Source organism: Zalophus californianus, chromosome 13 (genome assembly GCF_009762305.2).
Source record: "Zalophus californianus isolate mZalCal1 chromosome 13, mZalCal1.pri.v2, whole genome shotgun sequence".
In the NCBI taxonomy this organism is placed as follows: domain Eukaryota; kingdom Metazoa; phylum Chordata; class Mammalia; order Carnivora; family Otariidae; genus Zalophus; species Zalophus californianus.
Genome location: NC_045607.1, coordinates 63,244,214 through 63,261,700, shown reverse-complemented (window position 1 = coordinate 63,261,700; position 17,487 = coordinate 63,244,214). Strand labels below are relative to the sequence as shown.

The 17,487-nt window shown below is 36.1% G+C and overlaps 2 protein-coding genes across 3 annotated transcripts in view; both read right to left on the bottom strand.

Moving 5' to 3' along the window:
* The window catches only part of KIAA2026 (KIAA2026 ortholog), a 150,231-nt gene extending 133,319 nt beyond the window's left edge, over positions 1–16,912 (bottom strand). Inside the window, exon 1 of one of the 2 annotated variants that reach the window (XM_027616489.2) lies at positions 16,098–16,912. In XM_027616489.2, the coding sequence (XP_027472290.1) occupies positions 16,098–16,696 (599 nt within the window). In that variant the 5' untranslated portion in view covers positions 16,697–16,912. The remainder of the gene's footprint in view (positions 1–16,097) is intronic. The other variant, XM_027616488.2, reaches the window with a different exon arrangement.
* The window catches only part of RANBP6 (RAN binding protein 6), a 33,440-nt gene that overhangs the window by 9,253 nt on the left and 6,700 nt on the right, over positions 1–17,487 (bottom strand). The gene's annotated exons all lie outside the window — the stretch shown is intronic.

Sequence of the window (17,487 nt, the reverse complement as noted above, 5' to 3'; positions counted from 1 at the left end):
TTTCCTGCTTTATCGAGGATTAATTGACCATGTAAGTTTGGGTCCATTTCTGGGTTGCCTAGTCTGTTCTGTTTGATCTATGTGTTTACTTTTACGACAGTACCATACTGTTTTGAAAACTATAACTTTATGATATAACTTGAAATCCAGAATTGTGATGCCTCCAGCATTCCTTTTCTTTTTCAAGGTTGCTTTGGCTATTCAGAGTCTCTTGTCATTCCATACAAATTTTAGGATTCGTTCCAGCTCTGTGAAAAATGCCAGTGTTATTTTGATAGGGATTGCACTGAATCTGTGGATAGTTTTGGGTAGTATAAACATTTTAACAATATTTGTTCTTCCAATCCATGAGCCTGGAATGTCTCTCCATCTCTTTGTGTCATCTCCACTTTCTTTCACCATTGTTTTATAGTTTGCAGAGTACAGGTTTTTACCTCTTTGGTTAGGTTTATTCCTAAGTATCTTAGGGTTTTTGGTGCAATTGTAAATGGAACTGATGCCTTAATTTCTCTTTCTGCTGCTGCATCACTGGCATATAGAAATGCAACAGATTTCTGTATGTTGATTTTGTGTCCTGTGACTTTACTGAATTGGTCTATCAGTTCTAGTAGTTTTTCAGTGAGTCTTTTGGGTTTCTATATCTTATCTGCAAATAGTGAAAGTCTGACTTATTCCTTGCTGATCTGAATTCCTTTAATTTCTTTTCATTGTCTGATTGCTGTGGCTAGGACTTCTAGTACTATGTTGAATATAAGTCCTGAGAGAGATGCACTGTATGGTGACAAACAAAACAAAACAAAACAAAACAAAACAAAATAAAAAGAAGTCCTGAAAGTTAGACATCCATGTCTTCTTCCTGACCTTAGGCAAAAAGCTCTCTTTGGAAAAATGTCTATTCATGACATCTGCCTATTTTTAATTGGATTAATCGTTTTATGGGTATTGTTTTTTAAGCTCAATGTCACCGATCATCAGGGAAATACAAATCATAAACTACAATGAGAGATCACCTCACACTTGTCAAAATGGCTAAAATCAACAACACAAGAAACAAGTTGGCGAGAATGTGGAGAAAGGGGAACGCTCTTGCACTGTTGGTGGGAAGGCAAACTGGTGTAGCGATCTAGAAAACAGTATGGAGGTTCCTCAAGTTAAAAATAGAACTACCCTACAACCCAGCAATTACACTGCTACGGATTTACCCAAAGAATACAAAAATACTAATTCAAAGGGATACATACACCCCTATGTTTATACCAGCATCATCTACAATAGCCAAATTATGGAAACAGTTCAAGTGTCCATCAACTGATGAATAGATAAAGATGTGGGATATACATACAAGGGAATATTACTCAGACATAAAAAAGAATGAAATCTTGCCATTTGCACAAACATATATGGAGATAGTATTATGCCAAGCGAACTAAGTCAAAAAAAGACAAATACCATATGATTTCACTCATATGTGGGATTTAAGAAAGAATACAAGCGAGCAAAGAAAAAAAAGAGAGAAGCAAACCAAGAAACAGCCTCTTCACTGTAGAGAACAAACTGATGGTACCAGAGGGGAGATGGGCAGGGAGGAATAGGTGATAGGGATTAAGGAGTACATTTGTAATGAGCACTAGGTGATGTATGGAAGTGCTGAATCACTATATTGTACACCTGAAACTAATATTACACACTGTTAACTAACTGGAATTTAAATAAAAACTTTAAAAAAAATCGATCCAAACATACCAAGAATTTAATGTATTATAATGTATTATAAAAATGGTATAACAAAACAATGGAAAAAAATAATGCTGCAACAACTGGCTGAATGTGTGAAAAAATAAAGGTGGATTTCAACCTTACTCCTTGATCAAAACAAATTCCAAACAGATCCATTCATTTGTTCACTCATTCATTTATTCCTTCATTCAATATTAATTACTTATAGGTACTGGGCTTGGTGTTGGCAACAATTTTAACAAGATCAACACAGGCAAGATTCCTATCCTCACTGAAAATACACAAAATGAGTAAGATATGAAAAGTGAGTAAACAAATACATATATACAAACATCAGTTCTAACTATAAGTTACACACTACAAGCTCTGGGAAAGACAGTCAAAAATTTCTCTGAGGAACCAATAGGAGGAGCCAGCCATGACAAAAACAAACCCACAAACCAAAAAAATCTTGGGGATAGAGTTTTCTAGATTAAAAAAAAGAACAAGTATCAAGGCTCTAAGGTGAGAAATGGCTTTTCAGGTACATAAAATGGTAAGCCAAACTCCTTACTATAGCTTAACTGCCAATGAAGCACTTTAAGCAGGATAATGACTTCTCTTAATGTATGTACATTTTTAAAAGTTCACTCTGGCTGCTAAGTAGAAAATGGGACTCTAGGAGGAAAAAGCAGAATAAAGAAAACAAACGTCAGGAAACTACAACAGTATTCCAGGCAAGAGATGATAAGACTTGTAATTAAGTGGTGAGAAACAGAGGAGAGAGATAGGCAAGAGTTAAAATATACTTTTAAGGAAGAGGGCTCACAACTGGTTAATACACTTAATGTGAGAAATAAATGAAAAGGAAGAATCAATGAACAAAACTAGTTTTTTGGCCAGAACAACTTGGTAGACAGTGGAGTAATTTATTCAGAAGGTAAGAATAGGCTTAGAAAAGCAAAACAAAACAAACTACAAGTTCAGTTTTGCACATGTTAAAATCTGAGATGGCTATTAGACACCCAGTTGAAGAAAAGAAACTAGTAACAGCAGTAGTTTCTTAAGTACGACTAGACTGTACATGGACTTTGTTTAGCTATACAGTGATTAGTGTATGTTTTAATAGTTTATTAATTTAAAAAATATGTACATCTGGTGGCAAAAATTTTATTGTATGTAGGTAATACATATACTAAAAAAATGTCTTCTCTCATCTGTCCCTTGCTCCTCTACCATTAAGAAGCCATCAGTGATGCCATGAGGAGTTTGTAAGATTTATAGTAAGAATAGATCTTAAAAATATATTTCTGATGGCTTTAACCTACTTGTTAATGAGTTAGGCTAATTTTTACTGAAGATGGCCTGTCATTTTCTGTTGGTAGCCAAACAAAACAAAAGACAGCTAATCTATATGGCAAAAAATAAATTGTTTACAAGAAAAAACTACAGGGTCAAAAACCAAACCAAACCAAACCAAAAACCACATTACAAGGTCTTACTGTTGTTATCCTGTTAGTGTAGTCTCATATGTAACAACATTCACATGTAACATTTGATTAACAAGTAAAATCAGATCTAATAGGTGATAAGAGGGATATAAAACTGTAGATACGGCAAATCCAAATTTTGTATTGAAATTTAATGTGTGAGTAAATAATAAATATGATGTAGATAAGAATGCTACCAAATGATTATCTCTGTCTGATGGGATGGGTGATTTTTTAATTTTTTGACAATTTTCTATTTTATCCAAATCTTCTTCAAAGAGCATGTTAGGCAGATTATTTATAGCATATGGAAAGAAATTAATAAATTTTAACTATCAGTAGAAAAAAGATTTAAACTGCTATTAAAAAATTAAAATAGATCTCAGTTATTCTATAGTCTATACATTCTTGCCATGATACTTTTTTTTTAAGATTGTTTATTTACTGGACAGAGAGGAAGGGAGAGAGGGAGAGAGGGAGGGAGGGAGGGAGGGAGAGAGAGAGAGAGAGAAAGAAAGAAAAGCAGGGGGAATGGCAGGCAGAGGGAAAGGGAGAAGTAGGCTCCCTGCTGAGCAGGGAGCCTGATGTGGGGCTCCATCCCAGAACCCTGGGATCATGACCTGAGCCAAAGGCAGATGCTTAACCGACTGAGCCACCCAGGCACCCGCCATGATACCTGTTTTAAAATAAGACTTAAATATAACTAATCACCTTAGACTTAAATCTCACTACCGACCAAATTCCCTATTGTGGAATTAGTAATTAGAGGAAATTACTAAAGTACTGGCAATTGCACCATAATCAGCGATTCAGATAAACTGGAGGATATCAATGGTTCCCCCACTTCTTCAGTACTCTGCGGATCATCATGAAATATTGTCATATTTAATTGTTTCTTAAAGCCTTTTATTTAAACTGTTATTTATTTGTGATTATGTTCTTATAATTACATTACACATACAGATTTGGTATAAAAACAAAACTGTCAAATTAACTATTAAATAAAGTTTAATTAATTAATTTAATTAATTAAATACTGTCAATATGTGTTCACAATTTATTAATTATATTTGCCATATTCTTTTTTTTTCTTTGCTTACTAGCAAACAAAATTGTTAAAAATATCTTGGTAGATAGAGTAACTTAAATTGGTAGAATTCTGTATTGTACATAATTTTTTTTCTCGTGAAGTGGGAGTAGACTGAAATTATTCAATTAAAGAAACCACCCACATCCAACCTAACATTTAGATATTTAAATATAGCATCTTATCTAAATTATTTGGCAAAAAGAGTGCTGTCTTTCTCTTCTTTCTAGCCTTACTCTTGGATTTCTGCTTAATGTAAAACAATTTTTTCCAGATATATTTCTATATAATCCTCCATCAAATCTGTGACTTAAGAGAAATAAAGTCAAATGCAAAATTAAAATTAAGAGAAGCCAAAAATTAAGGTATAGAAAAAGATCAAATTGACATAAATTTTCTTTTCTAATTCACATCATATAAGTGTCCCTTGTAATTCTCTAGCTTAAAAGCTTCTAATAACTTACTAATTTGGAATATCAAACTCTTTATTAGCATAGCATATTAGGCCCTATGTGATCTGGCTCCATGATCTGCTCCCCGCCCCATAACACCTGTCACTACTTTTCTATATATAACTACACTCTAGCCAAACTACTCTCTAGCTATATACAGTGGCTTTTTTGCCTTTGCACTTTTGAAATATTCTATTCTTGTTGCCTGAATGACCTTTACATCAACTTAATTTATCAACTCCTATCTTTCCATATTCATCTTTGAATCCCTCTACAGTGCCTTATCAAATAATAAGCAATGTAAATACATGCTGAATATAATTAACTGTCTTACTACATTAACCACACACTACTTTCTATTATGCTTTTAAATACTGTATCCATCCTTTAAGGGAAGATATGGTTATCTGCATTAAACTTAACCATTATCTACTGAGCTTCTCCACACTTGAAGAGACAACTTCTAGCTATACAAAAATGCGTAAGACAATCTTAAAATTTAATGAGTCAAATATATATGCAAACAGACAACTTCAATATCATGGTATTCAAGAACTTCAATACAAACCATATGAATCTGAAAGGTGTATCCTGTAAGAACAGAGGAGTACACCTAACCCATGCTGAAAAGAAGAGGAAGGAAGAGATGAGCAAGGAAGTTTTTTTGAGATGACAACTGTGTTGTGTCTTTAAAAACAAGTAGGAATTTTGATTTGATATAATGGAATATTTCATTCGATCTTTTTTTCATATGCTCATCTATTTCATTAATTCAAGAATTACCAAACAACTATTATGTATGCCCTAGACCCTGAAGATGCAATGGTAGATAAAACATATTCTCTGCCCTCTTGGAAAGCACAATAAGATAGAGAGCCAGATACACCCTAACATAATTTTCTTACATGCTATAAACAGATGCAAAACTAAGAATCACAAAGTACAGGGAAAAAAGCAATTAATTCTGTATCAGGCTTCAGAAAAACTAAATTATACACCTCCCTAGAAAAACTAAAATATCCACACAAACACACATACTCTTTTGTATACTGTATGGAGGGAGGGGGGTGTGCAGAATTCCAGTTAAAAAATTTCGAATTTTATAAAGGCTTGGAACTCATACTGAATTACAAAAGGAGAAACACAAAATTTAAAAATTAACCAAAAGGATACAAGGTCAACTAATATAATACTTTATCTGATATAGTGCATATCAATTGCTCCCTAAGATCAAATGAGAAACACAAAGAATAGCATTCATGTCCAAAGCTGATATATAAGATCATACAAACAGGTTTAAATGGATACAAACAGATGAGAATAATAAAAATACTGATGCTACTTTATATTAACATATAATATTAGCCCAATGTAGTAAAAGGAAGTACTCCTAGAATTAATCCTTTAATATAATTCTAAGTTAAAATCAATTTTCTCCGATTATATATAAAGTAGTTTGCTCTGGAAATTACTTTCATGTTCTAAACTCCACTAGAGGAAGAAATTGAGAAAAAATTACTTATATAAAGTTCAATAGACAAATTTTAACTGTGAAGAAAAAAAACCCAAAAACCTTATAAAATCACTACTCATTACACCTTTAACAAATTCAGCAAAATTACATTATGCCATCATGCTAAATCTAATAATTCATAATTGATTTAAAAGGCAAAACTAGAAACTGATAAACTCATGATTACCTCTTGACCCTCGCCTCCAAAAAACATTGATTCTAAATTTGACAGAGCTTCCAGAACTACCAATTTACAGGAAATACAGAGGACAAAAGAATGGAATGCTATCAGTAAAATCCAAGACTAGAAGACTCCAAATAACCTAGTTTCTTCAACAAAATCAATGCAAGAATGAAGTGGAAGAGTGGGAGAGAAGGAGAGAGAGAAGGAAGAGAAATCTATAAATTAAGAGACATATGAACCAATCACTATGTGTGGACTTATTTGGATCATGTTCAAACAATATAAAAATTTAAAAATTATAATTTTTGAAACAATTGGAAATGTGAACACTGGATTTTTGCTATTAAGAAAATTTTTTGTTTTTTTATGGTACTGTAGTTATATTTTAAATGAAAGAGTTCTCATCTCTCAGAGTTACAAACTGAAGCATTTACAGAAAAATCTGTTGTCAATGACTTACTTCAAAATAATACAGAAGGGAGGTATATGGAAGGTATGGATGGGGCAGAACCAGCTATAAATAAATATTATAGGGGAATGAGTAATAGGCATGTGAGGGTTCAAATATTGTTTTGCTTTCATGCATATTAGAAATACTCCAATAAAAGGTTTTAAAACAATGTAAAAAAATCTAAAAATAGAAATTGCTTTGTGTAGTATTCTATGACAAATTCATGACTTTCAAGGTCTCTCTGTTCTTCTTCAGAGTAATACACCTAGTATCATCTCCTCACCCCATCCCCAACACACTCACTTCTTACCAGTTAGTTCTGCAAACTGTATTCCACATGAAAACATGAGTATGGGACTCTCCTCTCACTTCTCTCCTGCCTTCCCTTCATTTCAACTATAACCCAAACTGCAATGCAAATAAAGGTTGACAAGTGTAAAAGCAGTGCTAAATATTTCAATGAAAACTCTAAATTCTGAGGAGAAATCAAACATGACACAGTGTTACTATATCCTGAAGCAATAGTCCTCAAACTTTATTGTGCATAAAAATCATTTAGGGAGCTTACTAAAAAGGTAGATTTCCTTATCTCCACTCTGAGATTCTAATTTAACAGATTTAAATATGCTATTCTGGAGCTAGGGAATCTGCTTTTTAACACCATTCTAACGTTGGGGATCTAGGAAACACCCTTTGAGAGATATGCCCCCAAAGCCTTTAAAAACAACCTTTAGAATTTATAACCATGTACTGCTTAACTGCAAGTCAACATTTATAGAAGTCAAATAGTAGAAAAAGTCCCTGCCCTCAGAGATTTTACACTCTAGCAAGAGAGGAGAAAAAGATATACGTAATTACCCCTGAAACTAATAACAGCCTATGTTAACTAAACTGAATTTAAATTAGAAAATTTGAAAAAAGATATATGTAATTAAATCATATATGTTAAGTTGCAATAAATGCTATGAAGAAAAACGAGGTTAAGGGGGATATATAATGAATGACCAGGGAGAGGAATATTACCTTAGATATGATGCTTAGGAAAGACTTGTAAATAAGACAGCATCAGAAAAGAAAGTGAGCAAGTCGGGAAGTGAGTTTATATGTAGGAAGAGTCAAATTTAAACCTGCTTTTCCTCAAGCACAAGTATTCAAGACAAATACAAAATATATCTTCAATTCTGTATATTGATTATATTCTAATATTTTTATCTTCCAATTAGACTAAGTCAGATTTTAAAAAATTAAGCTTAGGGGCGCCTGGGTGGTTCAGTCAGTTAAGCATCTGCCTTCAGCTCAGGTCATGATACCAGGGTCCTGAGACTGATCCCTGCATCAGGCTCCCTGCTCAGCCAGGAGCCTGCTTCTCCCTCTCCCTCTGCTACTCCCCCTGCTTGTGCTTTTCCTCTCTCTCAAATAAATAAATAAAATCTTAAAAAAATAAATAAATAGGAGCACCTCAGGTGGCTCAGTCATTAAGTGTCTGCCTTCTGCTCAGGTCATGATCCCAAGGTCCTGGGATTGAGCCCCACATCGGGCTCCCTGCTCCGCAGGAAGCCTGCTTCTCCCTCTCCCACTCCCTCTGCTTGTGTTCCCTCTCTCTCGCTGTGTCTCTCTCTGTCAAATAAATAAATAAAATCTTTAAAATAAATAAATAAATAAAATAAGAATAAATTAAGCTTATAGGCTAACATGGAAACCATCTACATTTATAACTGTTTCTATGGGAAAACATTTCTATGTAGTAAGTTTTTCAGATGGTCTGTTTCTATCCTTCAAAGCAAATGAAGCGGCCTCTGTTCTTATTTTTAGAACAAACATGAGAAAAGCCCCTGAATTCACCGGGAAGTATACAGTTAGCAGAATTTTAGGGTTCCTTAGTATATTTGTTAAGACTGAAATTGAAAAGCAGTTTATAAACATAAAATCAATTATCAGTACTCACAGAAGAGCAGTATTAGTAAAGTACTTACAAAATTGTAGCAAGAGGTTTATAATCAAGCAGTTTTACCTTAAACTGGTTTATCTCAGTTGTATTCTTATCTTTTTATCTTATAATAGGATGCCTACACAGAAATGAACAAGTATTAATTTCCAGACATATTAAAACACTTAAAGAAATATAAAAGAGCTAACAGAAGAGTTATTTTTGTGAAGTTATTTTCAGATAGATGGCTGTACTCAAAGCTTTAAATATAAAATGTTGGGATGAGTTCTTACCATTAATTATTCCAAGTCCTTAAAAGTGCACCTACAAAATCTATATATTTTATATTTTGAATGGTATCACAAAAATAACAACAGTAATTTATGGTCATTGTAACAAAAGAAATTAGAAGTGGAAGGAAAAATTAAAAACACCCACAGTTCCACTACTGTTATGACAATTTACCTGAATATACTATCTTACAACTTTGGTGATACAAATTTTTAATACAATTTCCTACCTATACAGTTTATTCAAAGTCATAAATACTAATTTCCTTTAAATAAAATCATTTTTAACCAGAAAATAATATGTTTATTTTAAAAAATCTAGGACATACAGAAAAGTTAAAAGAAGAAAATGAAAAATAACCAGAATCTTGCTACTTAGCAATAACCACTATTAACACTTTGTTGGTGTTCTAAGTCTTTTTTCAAAGTGAACATACTTAATATACTAACTTTTAAGCACAATTAATTCTGGAACACTCACAGGTCCCAAGTGGAAGATATAAAACAAAGGGCATGGTGATAGATAATACTAGCACTGCGTTTTTTATTAGTCTTTCCCAATTAATAGAAGAGCCTCAAGTATTTTAAAGATTCATATTACTATGCAAGTTCCTTGGAAATGAAAACGGCTATTGGGCACCTCTAATTTTATGAAGATAGCCTAGAAATGATCTGAAAGTTAAAATTCAACTATGGAAGGGACCCAATCTCTCTGAAACATGCCCCCGCTCTAGTTTTTTTCCTTAGAAATAAAAATAAATATAAGGGCACAAATAAATACAATGAGAAATAGGCAATAAGGCAAAACATATTTGAATCTATTAGGATATTTTTCCTGTATTAAATCTAAATCATTCTCAAATTAACAAGTGGAACTAAATCTCCTAAAGTAATAGTTTTCTTAATACTTTTTACTTTATACTTTAATACTTTATTAATAAAGTAATTTACTATATTCCATATAATACCTTTTACTTATTCCAGACTGAACTCTTTTCAGTTTTATTGCCTCTCCTTAATTATTTCAGCTTTTAGCATATATTATACAGATTTTAATCATCTTTAATGTTTTGTCTTTCCAGTTTGAAGACAGTCAATCCTCACACAAAGTTCTGCCTTTGGTCCTCTTGTATTTTCACTAGACTCTGTCCTCAGCAATCTCATTCCCATTTCTTCAACCATCATCCTTCTACAGATTAATTCCTAATTAAACATCTCTAATTTAACCCTAGTCACACTGCTGAGCTCTTTCGGCAGCCTTCTAATAATTCTCAGTTGCATATCTTCAAATGAATGCCTCATGTTCTCTAAGCATCACCATCACCTGGGCTCAAGTTCATTTTGTACATCATCCTCTCCTTCATACGCCACATCCAAGAGCTTGCCATTTGACCACTTTTACCTCCTGAATCTACCTCTTTTATATCCTCATCCACTTTTTCATTCCTATTGCTTATCATCTCATGATGGATTAACTCAATAACCTTTTAACTAGTTTCCTTTCTTCATCCCTTTCCATTTGAGCCTTCAACCCTCAAAATATTAGTAAAATCATGTCACTCCCTTAGCTAAAACCTGTAATGGACCTACACTGCTTACATTCTAAATTCCTTAGCAAGCATTCTAGGTCCTCCTTAATTACCCCAGCCTATCTTTCTAGACTTATCTGACACTATAAGCCCTCATCCTCCTACACTCCATCCACTGAGTATAAACAATTCCTCTGGAATATTCTGTACTCTCCTACCTCCATACCTTCAATTGTTCACTTCAATTTACCTACTACCTTGAAGTAAGAGATGAAGTCACGTTTATCACTGTATCTACAGGTCTTTACCTACCACCTACTATCATAGAATAGGCAAATAATTGTTTAATGAACTCAATTCCACATATCAATATGCTACCCACCCTCCGAAACTATGACCTAGAATAAAATCTAATATTTTTCAATCATAGCTTCCCACTTCCCCAGTAGTTATCCCTCCTGTGCACTCCCCTAACACTCTATAATAAAGCTCATCACAGTAGTCTTCAAACTATACACCCTTGAAACAGTTATTTCATGAGTGAACCAAGATGTATCATCAAAAATCCAAAAGTGATTATGTTCTCCCTATTTGTAGAAGAAAAAAAACTAATGTACTAGATAGAATCTCTTCAATTAAGGGTTTCCTCCCACAATTTGTTTTAAGCCTTTTGGACCCCCAACAAAAAAATCATATGATATAATTAAACAGAATTTATCAGTATTTCTCAATGTTCTGCAAATAGTACCATGACTTCCAGATGTCTGACAATGGCACAAGTTAGAGAATCAGTTTTAACATATTTAACCTTTTATTATAAATACATCTTAACACAAAGCAGGTGCTCAATAAATGTCTTAATTGAAATCCTTCATTCTTTCATCAGTGCACCCAAACATTTTATGACTCTTCTTTAACAGAATTATTTTCTTAGAATGGCAACTATAATAAATAGAACTACATGGAGTATCAAGGTCTAACATTCTATAGTTCTGAACAAGAGGTTACTTTTATTTTTTTAAAGATTTTATTTATTTATTTGACAGAGAGAGACACGGCGAGAGAGGGAACACAAGCAGGGGGAGTGGGAGAGGGAGAAGCAGGCTCCCTGGCGGAGCTCGATCCCAGGACCCTGGGACCATGACCTGAGCCGAAGGCAGCCGCTTAACAACTGAGCCACCCAGGCACCCCAAAGGTCCCCAATTTTTAAAGATTTACATTAAGAAGATAGAATTACAGAATCCAGTAGACGTGGGGGAAGTCAGAGTACTAGGGAGAAAGAAGCTTTCTGTATAAATTCCCAATTAATTTCTGGATTTTGATCTTAACTGGAAATAAGTCAAAAAATTCAAAATTTAACTTAGGAAGTGATTAAAATTGGTCTATAAAATTTATTTGTATTTCAGTACTTGTACTTGGAAGCCACTAGTGTTTTTACATTTTTTAGGCTTCATGATGATGCTGTTGTACTCCCATCCCCAAGAAAGACATTCTGCCAAAAAGCAATCACAAAACTAAATAACCTTCAGCTATATTTTAAGAAAGCATTTTTTTAAGCCCATTACATGTACCTTTAACAGCATGTTAGTTCAGAAATCAAAAATAATTTTAACAAGGAAATGTTACAGATGATTTTCACCAAAACATTTTTTATTAAGTTTTTTATTTTAATTCCAGTATAGTTAACATACAGTATTCTATTAGGATCAGATGTACAATATAATGATTCAACAATTCTACATTGCTTAGTACTAATCTTAAGTATACTTTTTAATCTCCATCACCTATTTAACCCATTCCCCTCCACCTCCCTATCCTCTAGTAACTATCAGTTTATTCTATATGGTTAAGAGTCTTTCTTGGTTTGTCTCTTTTTTTCCTTTGCTTGTTTGTTTTGCCAAAACATTATTTTAAATGGCTAAACTTAAAAATTTAAGTTCAGCTCTGTTGGGGTCACAGGTGATAACTCTTTGACAGCTACAATCTTTTAAACTATGAAAAGCCATTTTCTGGCTTCAAAGCAATATTCTCAAAGCTTTCAACAATATTTTAAAATTTAAAAGCTTTCAAATACAACATTATTTAAAATGTGGAGTCAAAAATTCTTATTCATATTTGACAGTTTCTACAACTCTGCACATAACTTCCTATTTTTTATTCCTTTTCACTTAGATCTTCTCCATATATCTAATGTTAACTGCTATTTCTCAGTTGCTTCAAATAAATGAGTGAGATCCCTTCTAAAATATAACTTTGATAATAGATATGTTAGTTCTAAGTCTTAGTCATAGTTCTACCACAACTATTTTACATATAAAACATATTACTATTTATTGCTATTATATATTTATATACAATAAAATTATATTTATAAATTCATAGACTTTATACATGTAATGCTATTGTATACACCACAAAAAGCAAACCAAAAATAGAGATTTATAAAGAATTAAAAAAAAAAAAGAGTATATTGAAGTTGTAATATTTTCTTCCCTCACCCCAATCAACCATCCTGCATACCTGCCATGGTGCAAACACTACTCTGGAGACCACACTGTAGCCATACAGAAGTACCTGTAGTTCCCTGAAACACTATGCTGTTTCATACCTTGCATTCACTGGAATTGAGCAAAACCTCCAAAAAATATCCAGCAGCAATCTTCAATTCCTTCAATAATCAAGTTCAAGTATAAACTTCTTTATGATACCTTCTACCTAATCTCTTTACCCCTTCTCCATTTCCTCCTTTCACTTACAATCCCCCCACCTTCAGACTTAGGTCTCCCTCTTAAATTATCCTTGTACCTGTTTATATGTCCACTATAGAATCATTATCTTTTTAAGTTTCTGTTTCCCTACTCAACTATAAACCACTTAGAGGTAGTGGGCTTATTTTTTGATCTCAGGGATTTGAATGTCTAACTTTGGCAGATACTCACATATTTGTACAATCAACTAATCTAGCCTAACACTCTCATAGTACAAATGACTGGACTGATATTCAAATTAAACACTGTGTCCACAGTCCAAGGTACTAATGCCATTGGGCTACTCTATGATAATGTGGCATCTTCTCTAATGTACCTCATTTCTTGCTCATAAAATACTTATAAAAGCTCAGGAGTATTGGAGCAGCCGTAAAGTTCTCTTTACAATAATCTAAAACTAAGAATTAATTTAATATATTACAAATATATATAAAACAAAAGAAAAATTATATCTAGGTGATTTTTTTTATTACTAAAATACCACATACTACGTATTTATAAATAAGGTATTTGAGTCAACTGCAGAAAATCATACTCATGTGGCCAGTCTGTGGAATATTGTTCTGGAACATGTATCTCTATGTATCTTAACTGTATACCAAACAGTTATAACCAACGCTTTTCTGAAAGTTATGCGCAAAGTATTTATTTAGTAATAACTCAGATTTTAGGCTATTGCAGAAAAAGAAATGAATTCCTAGTACCTGCAAGTGTGATCTGGCAAACCTATTATTTACAAAATGTTTACATACATCAAATACAATAAAAGCAAGGGACTCAAAACTTTACCTGAGACTATCATATTATTTTTTGCTAGTAAAATGCAAGACTATCTTTCTTCAGCTAAGAATATCAGAAATACATTATTATGTTTATAAACAACAGAATGTTTTAAGTTTAATTTCTAAGTATGGATGCTATTAGATCATATGGGAATACAGTATTCTGAGCATTAGCCACCAGGAATCATTCTAAAGCATTCAGAAATTAACTTTATGAAAAACAGAAATAATCTCCCTGCTTTTTTGTAGGATTCAAGAAGTATTTCTTATACATATAATGCTTCTGAAAACACCTGTAATTCATCCAAACCAACACTATACTCCTTAGCACTTTCAGGCAACCATTCTCTCATCCCATTCTAAATCCCTATTTCCCCATCTATAAAACTGGATGCTTGGACTAGATGAATTCTATGGTGCCTTCCAGATCTAAAACCCTGTGACATCAATTTGGAGTATATTTTACTGCTTAAAAATAATGACATGTGAATGGATTGTTTTTTATGAGTCAACTATAATGACTCTGTGGAGACAAGAATAATAAACACACTACACAAGTAAAATATCACTAAATAAAGTATTAAAAGTAAACCTGTGAATAACTATTACAAAATAATTCTACTTTATGAAAGATTCAAGAAGGGATTCCTTAAATAGAGCCCCCTAATGAGTCAAGCTCTATGTTAACTACTGTTTTCAGTGAAAGAAGTCACTGGTAGTCTTGAAAATAAATGGGAAGCCAGTGGACACATTATTTTTAAATTACCATTATAAATCAAGGAGCAAAACTTAAAACTTCTCAGGAGCTATTCATAAAAGCACTTAGTATAATGCCCAATTTCAGATATGAGGAAAATATTAATTTTATTCAACTATTACTAATACTGTAATGGTTATAATTTATATCAGACTAACTAAACCGACCGTTGACTTTACATTTATTAACTCATTTAATCCTACGGTAACACCAAGAGGTACTATTACTATCCTCATTTTACAGATGAGGAAACGAAGCCAAAAAGGTAAAGTGACTTGTTCAAGTTCACTCAGCTCTTAAAAAAAATCAAACTAGTATTCCACTTCAACTACCATTTCCAACATTCAATTATTTTTCTATTCCTAAAGAATTTCACTTGAGAAATTAATTTGGCTCACATAAAATATATGATTATAAATCCGTTTATTTTAGTAACTCTTGTGTTACATTACTTCCTCTCACTAAAGAAAAATAACTGACTCTGAATATATGGGTATAGTATACCAAGAGCACAATGCCATCCGAAATGACTGATTTCTAGAATAAACACAAATGTCTAAACGTTTTAAAAATTTTGTGTTGATGCATCCACTATTATTGCAAAAATTCAGTCAGCTCACACAAAGCTGAGATCTCAGAAAAGATCAGGAACATGCCAGAGTAATTATTAATCATTTAAAAACAATCCATAAATTTACGATGGCCAACATGGGTAGTGAAACGATAATTTTTTTTGGTTTGAAACGACCACCTTTTCACATGAGCCAAACACATTTTTCTAACGATATTTCATCCTAAAAATTTTTTTTAATGTCATGTTAAAACTGTCTAAAAGTTGTGGTCCATCTTCTATCCCGCTAAAACTTCTTCTACCCTATCCCCGTAATTCTTCCCATGGGCATCATTTTACTTTTTATCTACAAACTTTACCTGTTCTTCGCGCTCAGGACTCAGCTCCCCTTCAGCTTTTCACCTGGTTGCCCACACCTTTGCGGGCCCCCATGCAGGGCTGCTCCTCCTCCCCGGGTTCTCCAGCACCAACTCAGCACCTATCAGCTACGCCCCCCGGCCCCTGGCCCAACCCATCTTCGGACACGTGCGAGGCTGTTTGTGTCACTCCATCAGTCCCACAGGGGACGGAGTTCACTTACCGAGAAAGAAGCGCCAACTTTTGCTCCAGCATCATCTCCAGCTTCTGGCCCTGTTTGGAAATCCAGTGGTCCACCCCATGCAGGCGGTAGCACGTCTCCAGCATCAACCTGAAGTCCGCCACGAACTCGGTTATGCCCCCATACTGGCCGCTGGCGAACTTCTCCTCCATCTTCAGCAGACACATGCCCTGCCCAAGTTGTGGCGGGAGGCCGCGACCGCCCCGGCCCCCGCTGCGCGGCCCCTCGGCCACTTCATCCTCCCCGGTGGCAACGCCCCCCAAGGGCTGCAGGAAGGGGGCGGTGAGGCCCCGGTGCTTCTCCTGCAGGAACTCGCCGAGGATGCGGTAGCCCTGCTGCAGCTCATAGGTCAGCTCCTGTTCCTTGCAGCCTCCGCCCCCGACCACCATCTCCTGTTCCTCCTCCTCCTCCTCCTGGTAGTCCTCATCTTCCCGCGAGGAGGAACTCCTCCCTTGGGCCGGCCCTGAGGCCGGGACCGCCGCTGCCATCTCTTCCTCGTCGTCCTCTTCCTCGGGCGCCGGTGGCTGCCACTCCTCCTCCCCGGCCGGCTCCATCTCCCCCGGCGTCTCGGGCACGCTCATGGCCGGATCAGGTTGGGCCGTGGGGAGCGGCTGCTCGAGGGGCAGGGGGACGCGTGAGCGCGGGCCGCTTCCTCAGGGCTCGGCCGTGCCGCGCAGCGCCGGCCGCATCAGGCTTCACTCTCAGCGCCCGCTCCGCTCGCTACGCGCGGGGGTCTCGAGCTCGCAGTCGGCGGGGCGGGGTTACATGGCTCGCGAGGGAGGGGGGGAGAGAAGAGGAGAGCTTAGGTGCCCTCCTCTCCCCTCCCCCCGGCGGCGGCGCGCGCCAGGCCCTCCTTTGCCTCACCCCTCCGCGCCCCGCCCGGCCGCCCGGCCGCCTGCCTGCCGGCTCCTCACGGGCCAGGCCAGGCCTGGCTGTCGCGGCCTCGGCGCCCCACCCCCTCCGGGCCGGCTGTTGGGGTGCTGGGAGGGGGCGAAAAGGAAGTAGGGATTCCTCTCTTGCCGCCCCAAATGGGGCCGCAGCAATGGGCTGCGGCGTCTGGGGCTCCTCCTCTCCCTCACACCCGCTCCCGCCCCTCTCTACCTGCGGGGTACCGGGGCAGGAGGAGGCGGCGCGCGGACGGGCCCCGGCGACAACTGTCAGTTAGAAGTCCCCCGCTGGGCCGGGGGCGGGGAGAAGAGAAGGGGAAGGGCCAGGGAGAGAAGGGGAGGGGCAACTCAAGCTACTCCTCAGGCTGAGGCGAGCTGTGGAAAGAGGCAAAGAAAGACACCGTCGCCATCCACGGTGCGCATGCGTAGTAGGACAGCCCCACCCACCCTTTTGCGTTCCGCTCAGCTACGAAAGCCGACTTTGG